The sequence below is a fragment of the Hylobates moloch genome, unplaced genomic scaffold (assembly GCF_009828535.3).
Source record: "Hylobates moloch isolate HMO894 unplaced genomic scaffold, HMol_V3 SCAFFOLD_10, whole genome shotgun sequence".
NCBI lineage: Eukaryota > Metazoa > Chordata > Mammalia > Primates > Hylobatidae > Hylobates > Hylobates moloch.
Window position 1 is genome coordinate 6,604,550 of NW_026652285.1, and position 14,501 is coordinate 6,619,050.

At 43.5% G+C, this 14,501-nt stretch overlaps 1 protein-coding gene across 1 annotated transcript in view; it reads left to right on the forward strand.

Moving 5' to 3' along the window:
* The first annotated feature begins 999 nt into the window (after positions 1 to 999).
* BCAS3 (BCAS3 microtubule associated cell migration factor) overlaps positions 1,000 to 14,501 on the forward strand; it is a 703,975-nt gene continuing 690,473 nt past the window's right edge. The window contains exons 1-4 of the mRNA XM_058445347.1: positions 1,000 to 1,075; positions 2,623 to 2,710; positions 7,125 to 7,179; positions 12,868 to 12,943. Of these exons, the coding sequence (XP_058301330.1) occupies positions 2,628 to 2,710; positions 7,125 to 7,179; positions 12,868 to 12,943 (214 nt within the window). The 5' untranslated portion in view covers positions 1,000 to 1,075; positions 2,623 to 2,627. The remainder of the gene's footprint in view (positions 1,076 to 2,622; positions 2,711 to 7,124; positions 7,180 to 12,867; positions 12,944 to 14,501) is intronic.

Here is a 14,501-nt window from a genome sequence, read left to right on the forward strand (position 1 = left end):
CTAGGATTACAGGCATCGGCCACCACACCTGGCTATTTTTAGTAGAGACGGAGTTTCTTCATGTTGTCCAGGCTGTTCTAGAACTCCTGGCCTCAAGCGATCTTCCCGCCTAGGCATCCCAAAATGTTGGGATTACAGGCGTGAGCCACCGCGCCCAGCCCACCATGCCTGTTAATAAGCTATACCCTCATGGATCTGTCGCTGGCATTAAATTTGATAATACATTAAAGTACTGTATATGAAGTATAGGAAGGCCTGTGCTGAGTGTTCAAGAAGTCAGTCGGTATTATTCTACTTATATTAATAAATGTAACTGATGAAATGACAATGGCGAGATCTCGATCCTCAACAACAAGGGAGATGGAAACTGAGGCAAGGAAGGGGTCAGGCGTGGTCTACAAACCTAGCTCAAATTGTTGAGATTACCGGCAGTGCCCCTTATTTAGATCAACCCTTCCTCGGCTGATCGCCGGCGCGAGCCAGCCTAGGCTCCCGGAAGGTAAACACATTGCCAAGGGCTGGGCAGAAGGCGGGTGTGGGACGGGTGAGTGGCCAGCTAAAAGTGATTGGCAGCTGCCATGTCCACGTGCTCCGAGCTTCGAACCAGCTGTCGCGAGAATTCGATGTAAACAGACCAGTCTCCCTGTCCTCCGGCTCCAACCTGAAACGCTCACGTGAGCGGGACAGGAGTCTGGATCACGTTGCTTTTCTTTTCAAAGCCACGAAGGTTCTGTCTTCCAAAAAAATGTACATGTTCGTAATTATTCCCCAGCTGCCTGCGTTCGCAACCGAACCTGACACGTCGGCTTCACCCGAACTTACATGCTGTTGTGTTTTCCCTCTAGCCCCAGCGGATTGGACACATTCAGGAGGCGGGTTCGCCTCTTTCCTACTTGCTGGTTGGCGAAGCTGACCTCCAAGGGCGGTGCCCGGCCGTAGCCGGTTTGCTTCTGGGATTGGCTAGAGGGGGTGGTTCCGCTGAGGCGTGGTAGGAAGTGGCTGCCGTCAATCACGCGGGGAGACTCCAAACAGTGAGCCTAGAGCTGGAGACTAGCGTTAACCGGCGGGGCGGCCGGTGAGAGGGCTGGCAGGGCTTTGGCTTTGGGGAGGCTTGGGGAGGACGAGGGACTGGCGGCGTGAGGGGACCGGGTCGGGCTGGCAGGAATTCGACAGGAGAGAGGTGTCGATACTGGAGGGGGAGGGGAGCAGTGCAAGGGGCCGGAGGGCGGCCGGGGGCAGCGGTGGCTCCGTGTTGGAGGTTAAGTGGGCAGCGCCGTACGAGTGTCTTTCAGGAGACTGGGGCCTGAGTGGCTGGCGAGGGTGGTCCCCAGGAGACAGGGCCCTTAAAGGGCAGGGCTTGGGAGACTGTGGTTCGAGAAAGCAAGAATGGGATGAGAATGAGAGGGCTGAGGGGCTGGAGGTGCAGGTATCTTCTGAGGAGGTGGTGGCTCTGCTCGTTGGGGCAGAGGGTGTTTTGGTTGTAGGAGGTGGGGCGCACAGGTTTGGAGTTTTCACATCAGGTGTGAATGCTCCCTACTTAAAAATGATGGTTTTCGGTGCCTTCAAGATGAGTTCCAGGTTGTGGGCTTCCCTGAACCCTGTAAGAGATCTTTGATATTGCTGTCAGTCCTCTTTGAACCTCAACCAAGCCGACTCCATGCTCTTAAAATCTCAGTGATTCAGAGGGTCATGAAACATTCTAGGATCAGGATTTACTGATGTGACGGGAAGGGGTAAAGGGCTGTAACAACGTATAAGTTTATGTTACTTATTTGACTACTTACTACTAGTCAAATAATTACTTGACTTATTTGTTACAGTAGCAGGGGGTTACGAATGTGATTTAAATTGTGATTTACTCATAGATTCCCAAGAGGTTTAATTGGAAGGTAGAGTGGTATCATGTCACTTGTTCCGTTTGGTCTTGAAATATTGTACCATGTGTGTTTTTACTATCTCAACATAAAATTTCAGTAAATTCCCATCCCATGATCTGGTTCTCTCACCCTTGTAATTTATGTTAACAACAGACCAAGGGGTACAGCAAGAGTCTTCCTTACATTGTTTTGTGGTTCTGAGACCTGGTCCTATTAAAAACCAAAACAGGATGGGCGCAGTGGCTCAAGCCTGTAATCCCAGCACTTTGGGAGGCTAAGGAGGATGGATCGCTTGAGCTCAGGAGTTCGAGACCAGCCTTGGCAACATGGTGAAACCCCGTCTCTACAAAAAAATATAAAATTTAGCTCGGCATGGTGGCACTCGCCTGTAATCCCAGCTACTCGGGAGGCTGAGGCAGGAGAATTGCTTGAGCCTGGGAGGCGGAGATTGCCATGAGCAGAGATCGTGCCACTGAACTCCAGCCTGGGCGACAGAGCAAGACTCTATCTCAAAAATAATAATAACCCCCCAAACCCCTCATTATAATTTGAAAAAAATTAAAACCCTACTTCCTCCTTTTTTCCCTTTCTGGTGTAACAGGAATTTCTGGGAAAGTTTCCTACATTTGAGGCATTTTTGACAAGGGATCTCTAGTGAGTAATCATAAAGCTTCCTCCCTACCCCCAACAACGATCCATGTTTTTCTGTTTTTTTTTTTGTTTTTTTTTTTTGTTCTGGAAACAGGTTTTATGAATGAAGCTATGGCTACAGATTCCCCAAGAAGACCCAGTCGTTGTACTGGTGGAGTTGTGGTTCGCCCCCAGGCTGTCACGTAAGCACATTTCAGATAAACCCAATAGCTGAAGAAAAGATTACTCAGAATACTAACTAACATTTAGGTTTTCTTTATGAACAGTGGTTACTTTTGTAAAAATCTTTTAACTGTTGGCTTTATGGGATGAATAATAATTGCCAAGGCCAAATGAAGAATTGGAGAGTTAAGTTGATGTGTTCAGCACATTTACAGAGTACATGAAGAACACTATGCTAAATCCTGAAGAGCAGTGTTTTCAAACTCCAAGTTTAACAAATTAGTGGATTGTTAAATCAGTTTAGTGGGTCAGGAGTTGTAGTAGAAAATGAAATAGAGGCCGGGCGTGGTGGCTCATGCCTGTAATCCCAGTACTTTGGGAGACCCAGGCAGGCAGATCACGAGATCAGGAGATTGAGACCATCCTGGCTAAAACAGTGAAACCCTGTCTCTACTAAAAATACAAAAAATTAGCCGGGTATGGTGGCGCCTGTAGTCCCAGCTACTCGGGAGGCTGAGTCAGGAGAATGGCATGAACCCGGCAGGTGGAACTTGCAGTGAGCCGAGATCAACGCCACTGCACCCCAGCCTGGGCAACAGAGTGAGACTCTGTCTCAAAAAAAAAAAAAAAAAAAAGAAAATGAAATAGAATATAATAGAAAATATAGCTGAGAGTTTGTATTGTTTCATGACATGCATATAGATATGTTCATGTGTATGTATGTATTTACCAGACAGTGATGTAAAATGTATCTCTTTTAACTTTTAAGTTCAAGGGTACATGTGCAGGTTCGTTATATAGGGAAACTCATGTCACAGGGGTTTGTTGTGCAGATTATTTCATCACCCAGGTATTAAGCATAGCCCCCATTAGTTATTTTTCCTGATCCTCTCCCCGCTTCCACCCAACTCTGATAGGCACCAGTGTGTGGTGTTCCCGTCTGTGTATCCATGTGTTATCTATAAAAGGAATCTCTTAGTCTGGGTCTCTGTCAGAAAGTTTCAAAGTAAGTGTCATAGTATATTTCTCTGTTTTTGGCATTCTTTGACAAAGAATGTCTATACTTACTAGGAGTTTATAATCTAATATGGTTTGAAGATATGTATACTTTTTTTTTTTTTTAGATGGAGTCTCACTCTGTTGCCCAGGTTGGAGTGCAGTGGCACCATCTTGGCTCGCTGCAGCCTCCACCCCCTCCTCTCCCTCCCAGATTCAAGCGATTCTCCTGCCTCGGCCTCCCAAGTAGCTGGGATTACAGGCGAGTGCCACCAGGCCTGGCCAATTTTTGTATTTTTAGCAAAGACGGGGTTTTGCCATGTTGGCCAGCTGGTCTTGAACTCCTGACCTCAGGTGATCTGCCTGTCTTGGCCTCCCAAAGTGCTAGAATTACATGTGTGAGCCACCGTGCCTGGCCAAAGATATGTATACTTGAAGGCTGACACGGGAGGATTGCTTGAAACCAGCAGTTTGACACCAGCCTGAACAACATCCCGAGACCCTCATGCCTTAAAAAAATACAAAAATTAGCCAGGCATTGTGGCAGGCGCCTGGAGCCTTAGCTACTCGGGAGGCTGAGATGGGAGGATCACCTCGGCCCAGGAGCTTGAAGCTGTGGTAAGCTGTGATTGTGCCATTACACTCTAGCCTGGGTGACAGAGTGAGACTGTGTCTTAAAAAATATATATGGCTGGGCGCAGTGGCTTACGCCTGTAATTCCAACATTTTGGGAAGCTGAGGTGGGCGGATCACCTGAGGTTGGGAGTTCGAGACCAGCCTGACCAACGTGGAGAAAACCCATCTCTACTAAAAATATAAAACTTGGCTGGGCGTGGTGGCAGGAGCCTATAATGCCAGCTACTTGGGAGGCTGAGGCAGGAGAATCGCTTGAACCTGGGAGGCGGAGGTTGCAGTGAGCTGAGATCGCGCCATTGCACTCCAGCCTGGGGGACAAGAGCAAGACTTCGTTCCCAAAAAAATAAAATAAATAAATATATTTTATATGTATATATTATTATTTTTTTCTTTTTTGGAGATGCAGTCTCACTCCATTGCCCAGGCTGGAGTGCAGTGGCATGATCTTGGCTCACTGCAACCTCTGCCTTCTGGGTTCAAATGATTCTCTTGCCTCAACCTCCCAAGTAACTGGGATTACAAATGTGGATCACCATGCCTGGCTAATTTTTGTATATATAGATATTTTTTTTGAGATGGAGTTTCGCTCTTTTTGCCCAGGCTGGAGTGCAATGGCACGATCTTGGTTCACCGCAACCTCTGCCTCCCGGGTTCAAGTGATTCTCCTGCTTCAGCCTCCCGATTAGCTGGAATTACAGGCATGCGCCACCATGTCTGGCTAATTTTGTATTTTTTAGTAGCGACAGCATTTCCCCATGTTGCCCAGGTTGGTCTCAAACTCCCAACCTCAGGTGATCCACCTGCCTCAGCCTCCCAAAGTGCTGGGATTACAGGTTTGAGCCACCATGCCCAGCCTAATTTTTGTATTTTTGGTAGAGATGGTGTTTCGTCAGATTGGCTAGGCTGAAGCAAACAAGTAAATAAGTAAAATAATGACAGGCTGTGATTGTGCACAGTGTACTACAATGGAGAGTGACAAAGGAGAATACATGTAAGGCTGTCCTGGAAGCTGTCTCAAAGGAGGCAGCACTTAACCTGGAGAACTAAAAGGAAGGAAAGGGGATGGGAAGGAATCCAGATAGAAAGAAAGGTGGTGTAAAGGTCTTGATTCAAAGAAGAATTTGGTGTGTGCTAGGAATTGAAGTTGCATATGGCTGAATCAGAATAAGGAGAGTGGCAAAAAATGAGGTTGGAGAGGTAGCCTAATAATTTTCTTTTTTAGGCCTAATCGATTTTTGTAGGTCTCTAGGGCATAATGCTTTTTTAATAGGATTTATGATAAATCATATTATTTTCAAGTGTGATTTTTCACATCTCTCGAAATGGATTTGAATTAGTATTTTGATTTTTTCGTTGTTGTTTTTTTGAAACAGAGTCTTGCTTTTTTGCCCAAGTTGGAGTGCAGTGGCGTGATCTTGACTCACTGCAACCTCCACCTCCTGGGTTCAAGTTATTCTCCTGCTTCAGCCTCCCAAGCACCTGGAATTACAGGGTGCACCATCAGGTCCAGCTAATTTTTGTATATTTAGTAGAGACGGGGTTTCACCATGTTGGCCAGGCTGGTCTTGAACTCCTGACCTCAAGTTATCCACTTACCTTGGCCTGCTAAAGTGCTGGGATTACAGGTGTGAGCTACCAGGCCTGGCCTAAAATAGTGTTTTGAAGAAATTGTTTTTTTCTACTTGCTGAAATTTATGTACTTTGTATTTAAAATACATTAACTTAGTGTCCTTACTTAATTAACAATGTTGTTTTTTCCCCTTCCCTTTTTTTGTTTGTTTGTTTTTTAGAGATGGGGTCTTGCTATGTTGCCTAGCCTGGCTGCCAACTTCTGGGTTCAAGTGATCCTCCCACCTCAGCTTCCTAAATAGCTGGGACTACAGGCACATGCTACTGCATCCAGCTTTCCCTCATTTTTAGGCATTTTAATTTTTTTCCATGTCTTTTATATACCAAAAGTTCTGTAAAGGCTTAATAGCTTCTAATGCCTGTATCTACCAGAAAATGTAGACTTACGTGCTATATACAGGTAAGGGACTAGGTTTGTAACCAATTTAAGGAGAAGGTCACTAGATAGTGAGTCATCAGCAATAGTTTTACTTGCTCTAATTAGGGCATTCTTCTGCTCTGACTCAAGAGGAAGGTCCTACCTTAGGTCTCTGTCATCACTCCTCCAAATACGACTTAGAAGCTGTCTCTATCAAATTAGGAGAGCATGACTTTTAAAAAGAGATGATGTTTAAAAATGTTAAAAGCCCATTTACATTTAATAACTTGTATAAAGACCCATGAAACGAGAAAGTAGTTTAGCAGAAATATCAGGTGATAAGAGTTAGCCTTTTTGTTTTTTTTTGTTTTTTTTTTTTGCCTTTTTTGAATATTATGAGTGATGCCTGTAATCCCAGCACTTTGGAAGACTGAGGCGGGAGGATCGCTTGAGCTCAGAAGTTTGAGACCAGCCTGGGCAACATGGTGAAACACCATCTCTACAAAAAATACAAAAATTAGCTGGGCATGGTGGCGCATGTCTGTAGTCCCAGCTACTTGGGAGCCTGAGGTGGGAAGATTGCTTAAGCCCCGGAGGTCGAGGCAGCAGTGAGCCAAGATCGCACGACTGCACTCCGGCCTGGGTGACAGAGTGAAACCTTGTCTCAAAAAAAACAAAACAAAACAAACAAAAAAAACCCCAAAAACAAACAACAACAAAAAACAAGTGACTTTATTAAGGCTTGTAAATAGAGCTTTTTTCATGTTCTATATTAAGCTTTCCTGACCAGTGTTGTCCATTTCACCCTCTTCCAGAGAGCAGTCCTACATGGAAAGTGTTGTGACTTTTCTGCAGGATGTTGTGCCACAGGTAAGTGTCTATATGTGCTTTCAGCTTTCCGTTTGGTCAGAAGAGCTCTGAAATGTTTGGTTTCCTCAACTTGACACTAGTACCAGCAACTTCAGAAAGGTTTTTGATGTTTTAGCATCCTGAGCATTGGTAGGGTGGGACTACATTATTGTTTAGATGTGCCGCAGTGTTGTGATGACAGTGGCATAAATATTATTCCTTAGGACTTTGCCTTCCTAAGAAGAATCGAGGTGAATTGTTAGTAGAGATTTGAGACCTGGGACTCTCGTAGGTTTCTATTTTCTTGTCCTATTTAAGTGTTGCCTGTCAGAAAGGAGAAAAGCAATATACACTCTGCACTCCTTAACTAGATATGAGCTAAGTATTCTACCTGAACACAAATCTACATCTCTTTTATATTGAGCAGCATTTTTATGCCAACTAAGGTATCCTGTTACTCTAACTGATAAGAGATTAAGTATTTTACTGTTCCTTTTATATAAATATGAGAATAAAGAATGAGAATAGCCTTACTGGGATTATCTAGTATACCATTGCCAAACTTAACATAATTATCACTTGGCATACTTATTAAAAGTAATAATTTCCTCTCTCAGAGTCTTAACACAATTGATTTGGGATGGTTACTGGTAACTTGTAGCGATAGTAAGAATCTCAGGTGATTCTTATGAAGTGGTACCTTTGGGAAGCAGTGTTCTACTGGGACTACTGAAGGGAAAGGCTTCCATACTTTCTCCTTATGGTTGTAGTCTTCCTTGACTACCGTGGGTATCTGTAACTGGAGTGTTCAAAAAGGACATTCATAGATCCAGTGTCCCAGCTTTATGAGAGGATCCTAGCAAACACAGTGCCTTCAACCTGAAAAGCTGAGTGGGAAAAAAAGGAGAAAAGAAACAGAGTGTTATGGTAATATAGTAGAAGGAAAATTAAATTCACTTGGAGGACATCAAAGAAGGCTTAATGAATGAGATGCCATTTGAATTGAGCAATAGAGTGGAATAAAATCCAACAATGACAAATTTAGTGAGGATGTAATGGGGACAATAGGATCCTAGTAGGTGTTTGCTTTATTTGGCAGAGAAGTTATAACTTAATATTTTGCACATTAAGCTTAGAGTAGCATAGTGATTAAGAACATAGACTTTGGGCCGGGTGCAGTGGCTCATGCCTGTAATCCCAGCACTTTTGGGAGGCTGAGGTGGGCGGATCACCTGAGGTCAGGAGTTCGAGACCAGCCTGACCAACATGGAGAAACCCCGTCTCTACTAAAAATACAAAAACTAGCCTGGTGTGGTGGCGCATGCCTGTAATCCCAGCTACTCAGGAAGGCTGAGGCAGGAGAATCGCTTGAACCCGGGAGGCGGAGGTTGCAGTGAGCTGAGATCGCATCATTGCACTCCAGCCTGGGCAACAAGAGTGAAACTCCATCTAAAAAAAAAAAAAAAAAAAAGAACATAGACTTTGATATTAGATCTGACTTTGTATTTCAGCTCTGCATCTTACTAGTTCTAGACAAGTTACTGAACCTTTCTAAACGTCAGTATCCTTATGTGTAAACTCGGGTTAATCATCTTATTTATCATGGGTTTGTTTTGAGGCTTAAAGGGTCTCATGTATATAAAGCATAAAATAAAGCAAAGGAAATACTAAGTAGTCTTTCCTGGAGGGAGTTTGAGACTGGAGATCCAGGGTAGAGATGTAGATTTTTGGCATACAATCCTAGTCGAAATAATCAGATGAGCCAGAGACATTACAATTTCTAATTGTAATGGTAAGACGTCGTCATTTTAGCACCTACTGACCATAGGTTGCTTAGGAAAGCAATAATAGGAGTAACTTTTTGTTATATTAGACTTTTTTTTTTTTTGAGACAGAGTCTCACTCTGTTCCCAGGGTGGAGTGCAGTGGCGTGATCTCGGCTCACTGCAAGCTCCGCCTCCCGGGTTCATGCCATTCTCCTGCCTCAGCCTCCTGAGTAGCTGGGACTACAGCCGCCCGCTGCCACACCTGTCTAATATTTGTATTTTTAGTAGAGACGGGATTTCACCGTGTTAGCCAGGATGGTCTCGATCTCCTGACCTTGTAATCTGCCTGCCTCAGCCTGCCACAGTGCTGGGATTCCAGGTGTCAGCCACCGCGCCCGGCCTATATTAGACATTTTTTCTACTGTTTGGTTGACATGAGAACAGTGCTTTCTAACATTTTTTTCCCCACATTTAATTCAGAGTCCTGCTTTGGTACTTTGTGGTCAGACATTAAAAAATAATGTTTTCTGCCAATATTGTGTTCTACCTCCTGCTCTATTCTGGGAATCATCAAATTCATGGAGCCTAGGTATTCTCTGGGTCTGCAAATATCCTCCTAAAGAGAGAACATGTGTTGTTGGACTGGTAGCAGCTTCTTTAGTTATCACTCATTGAATTCTAGTTGTGATAATATTGATGGCTGGTAGTTGCCCTTGGCTGTGTCTTGATCTAATAATTTCACTTATGAAAATTTATTTATTTAATTATTATTATTTTTTTTTTTGAGACGGAGTTTCACCCTTGTCGCCCAGGCTGGAGTGCAATGGCATGATCTCGGCTCACTGCAACCTCTGCCTACCAGTTTCAAGTGATTCTCCTGCCTCAGCCTCCTGAGTAGCTGGGATTACAGGCATGTGCCACCACGCCCGGCCAATTTTTATATTTTTAGTAGAAACAGGGTTTCACCATGTTAGCCAGGCCAGTCTCGAATTCCTGACCTCAGGTGATCCTCCTGCCTTGGCCTCCCAAAGTGCTGGGATTACAGGCGTGAGCCACTGCACCTGGCCGAAAATTTATTTTAAAAAATAATTCAACAAAGAAAAAGTTAAAGCTTAGAACTTTTCAGTATATATGAAATTTTTACATTTTCAGTGTAAAAACTTGTAACCAGCTTAAATGTCAATTAATACTCAAGCAAATGATGATATATCATGGTCCCTATAGAATAATTTGCTCTAAATAAAAATTATGCCAAAATAGTACACTATGGAAATTATTTTCTCTACAGTGAGCAAATAAGACAACATACACAGAATGACACCTACAATGATTATAGATATGTTATATAAAATTCAAAAATAACTTTGTACTTATGAGTGTGTGTATGTGTGTTAGAAACCAGTGTTGAAATATAAAAGAAGAAGTAAATAAATCTTTTCAGTAGTGAAGTGAAAGTTTTGACTCTAAATAAGAGGGCTAAATCAGTTGCTCTTGTTTGAAGAAGGGCTTTTAATCAGTGCTGGGGGAAAAGGAAAAAAATGTGTGGCAGTACATTGACCTCTATAAAGACATCAGGTGATGCCGGGTGTGGTGGCTCACACCTGTAATCCCAGCACTTGGGAGGCCTAGGCGGGGAGATTGCTTGTGCCCAGGAGTACCAGACCAGCCTGAGCAACATGGTGAAACCCCATCTCTACAGAAAATACAAAAATTAGCTGGATGTGGTGGTGCACAACTGTAGTCCCAGCTATTTGGGAGGCTGACATGGGAGGATCGCTTGAGCCCAGGAGGTGGAGGTTGCAGTGAGCTGAGATCATACCACTGCACTCTAGCTGGGGTGACAGAACCAGACCCTGTCTCAAGAAAAACAAAAACAAAAACCCAAAAACAACTTTTTTTTTTTTTTTTTAAAAGACATCAGGTGAAAGGTAGAAGGGCAATGGGTGAGTCTGTGTCTTACTGAGAATAAAATAAGCGTGGGAAAAGGAGATCATAAGAGGCAAGAAATGATGTGATTCACCTTTGTGCAAAGCTGTAGTAAGGAACACATGAAACAGAGCTCAGGTGCTTCAGTCGTCTTCCCAGAATTTTCTCAAAAATTCTGAATTAAAAAACACCATGTCCACTAAAGAGAGAGGAAAACTTGAAGACATAGTAAAAGCATATAAGCCTCATTTTGTAAGACATATTTCCCCCTCACAGGGAAAGCAACAAGAGGTTCAAGAATCCCAATACACTGAAAGACCTTCTTTGACCTTCTTTTGTTCTGCATATCACTCAGAAATCAAATGTCACAAAGGAATAAGTCTGCTAAGCTGAAGAAGAATTTGAAAATGTTATTGCCTCACCACATTAAAGGAAAGGAAAGCCTGATACAGGAAAAAAGAAAGTTGTCCTAAATGCAGTGTGGCATCCTGGTTTGGATCCTGGAGCAGAGAAAGGGCATTAGTGAGAAAGCTTGTGAAATCCAAATAATGTCTGGGTGTTACTTTTGTAGTTTTGAGAAATGCAAATGTTAGATTTGATTAGATTAGATAATATTAGGGGAGAAAATTTTTTTTTTGAGACAGGGTCTTACTCTCACCCAGGCTGGAGTGCAGTGGCACTATCATGGCTCACTGCAGCCTCAGTTTCCCAGATTCAGGTGATCCTCCCATCCCAGCCTCCCTGGTAGCTGGGACTACAAGTGCATGCCACCATGCCCAGATTTTTTTTTTTATAGAGATGAGGTTTCTCCATGTTGCCCAAGCTGGTGTTTTTTAAAAACGGTATATTAGGCAGGGCATGGTGGCTCACCTGTGTAATCCCAGCACTTTGGGAGGCCGAGGCAGGGCGGATCACCTGAGGTCAGGAGTTCAAGACCAGCCTGGCCAACATGGTGAAACCCCATCTCCACTAAAAATACAAAAAATTAGCTGGGCATGGTGGCACACGCCTGTAGTTCCAGCTACTTGGGAGGCTGAGGCAGGAGAATCACTTGAACCCGGGAGGTGGAGGGTACAGTGAGCCAAAATCGTGCCACTGCACTCCAGCCTGGGTGATAGAGTGAGACTCTGTCTCAAAAAAAAAAAAAAAAAAGAAAGAAAAAAAACATGCTTTATGGAGAGATGCCTCCTTTTGAATACCGTTGAATACTGTTGATACTTCATGCCATTAATGCTTATCTTTTGACCCTTGCAGGCTTCCAGGAAGCAGCTGCTGATAGGTTGGGTCTGGAAGCTTGATAAGAGACTAAAAAAGTACAGTAATACTCTTAAAAAGTATAGGTACAGTATAATTGCCACAAACACCTAGCACTTAAAGGTAGTAGTTCTGTTTGTTTTCTCAGCCTTATTTGTTGACCAGTATAGGGGATGGTTAGTTTTTTGTTTACCTTTGAATTATAGTAATGCTGCATAATAGATTGTGATCATTGTATTTTAGGTTTCTGCAGTTCTTTTTTTTTGTAGGGGACAGAGTCTTGCTCAGTCGTCTAGGCTGGAGTGCAGTGGCGCGATCTCTGTTCGTTGCAATCTCTGCCTTCCAGGTTTAAGTGATTCTTGTGTCTCAGCCTCCCCAGTAGCTGGAATTACAGGCATGCACCACACCTCACCCAGCTAATTTTTGTGTTTTTAGTAGAGACAGTTTCGCCATGTTGGCCAGACTGGTCTTGAACTCCTGGCCTCAAGTGGTCCGCCTGCCTTGGCCCCCCAAACTGCTGAGATTACAGGTGCCTAGCTTGCAGTTCTTTTAATAAGTTAAAAACTCTTTTGACCAAGGTTATCAGACTCATGGATACCATTCTTTGGGGGTAGTAATGTTCTAAAATATTCTAGTTACCAAAATGTAGGGTTGGTGAAGTTGGAGAGGTATAGTGTTGGCTTTAAGTCACTCTTTGTTTTGAACATCAGTAATATTAAAGCTGTAAAATATGTTTATTCAAATGTTTCTGTTTACTATGCAGGCTTACAGTGGAACACCTCTAACAGAAGAAAAGGAGAAAATAGTCTGGGTCAGATTTGAAAATGCAGATTTAAATGGTATGGTTTTAACTTTTTTGGGACATGTGAATTAATTGTTTGTTTGGAGTACCTGATTCCAAAAAGAGAGCCTCTACTTTAGTCAGATTACTTTCTCTTATAGTAATTTTTCAGTTTTCAAAATAAAAGGTAGCATAACCGCAGTACAGAAACTTTAGAACTAATATTGTGTAATGAGCCTTAAAGTAACTATAACACAGTGTGTGTTAAACTTTGATGAAGTTAAAGTGAGTTAAAATTTTCTTAGGCAGAAAAATGGTTTTCTTAAAAAAGGAGTTATTCAAGTTTGGTCAGTTGTATAGGATTTATAACTGCAAAATAATCATTAGTGTTGAACTTTCTTGGGTTGAAAATTGTTTTTTTCTGAACAGAATTTTATGCTAGTCCAAGTACCTCATATGAGTGGAATCATACAGTATTAGCCTTTTTGTAACTGGCATATTTCACTTAGCATAATGTCATCAACGTTCATCTACATTGTAGCAGAATTTCCTTCCTTTTAAAGGCTGAATGAGGCAGGGCATAGTGGCTCACACCAGTAATCCCAGCACTTTGGGAGGTTGAGGCAGGAGGATCGCTTGATCTTAAGAGTTCAAGACCAGCTTGGGCAACATAGCGCGACCTTGTCTCTACAAAAACTTAAAAAATTAACTAGGCTTGGTGGTGTGTGCCTGTAGTTTCAGCTACTTGGGAGGCTGAGGTGGGAGGATTGCTTGAGCCTGGGAGGTCTAGGCTGCAGTGAGCCAAGATCGTGCCACTGCACTCCAGCCTGGGTGATGGAGTGCAACCCTGTCTAAAAATAAATAAATAAATACAGTTAAATAAGTAAGTAAATAAAAAAAATCATTTATAAAAGGATGGATGGGCTGAGCACTTTGGCTCATGCTTGCAGTCCCAGCACTTTGGGAGGCTGAGGTGGGAGGATCACATGAGGTCAGGAGTTCAAGACCAGCCCAGCCAACCTGGTGAAACCTCGTCTCTCCTAAAGATACAAAGTTAGCCGGGCATAGTGGCACACTCTTGCAGCCCTAGCTGCTCAGGAGGCTGAGGCAGGAGAATCGCTTGAACCCAGGAGGTGAAGGTTGCAGTAAGCCGAGATTGTGCCACTGCACTCCAGCCTGGGCGACAGAGCGAGACTTCATCTCAAAAAAAAAAACAACAAAAAAAAAACCCAAAACGGAGCCTCACTCTGTCACCCGGGCTGGAGTGCAGTGGAATGATCTTGGCTTACTGCAACCTGCGCCTCCTGGGTTCAGGTGATTCTCCTGTCTCAGCCCCCTGAGTAGCTGGGATTACAGGCACTCACCATCACGCCCAGCTAATTTTTGTATTTTTAGTAGAGATGAGGTTTCACCATGTTGGCCAGGCTGGTCTCGATCTCCTGACCTCAGGTGATTCACCCGCCTCAGCCTCCCAAAGTGCTGGGATTACAGGTGTGAGCCACTGCGCCCGGCCTCCTATCTCTTTGAGACTCTACTTTTGAGAATTGCTGGCTTATATAGTAATGCTGTTTTTAATGTTTTGAGGAACCACCATGGTTTTCCTCAGTGAATGTACC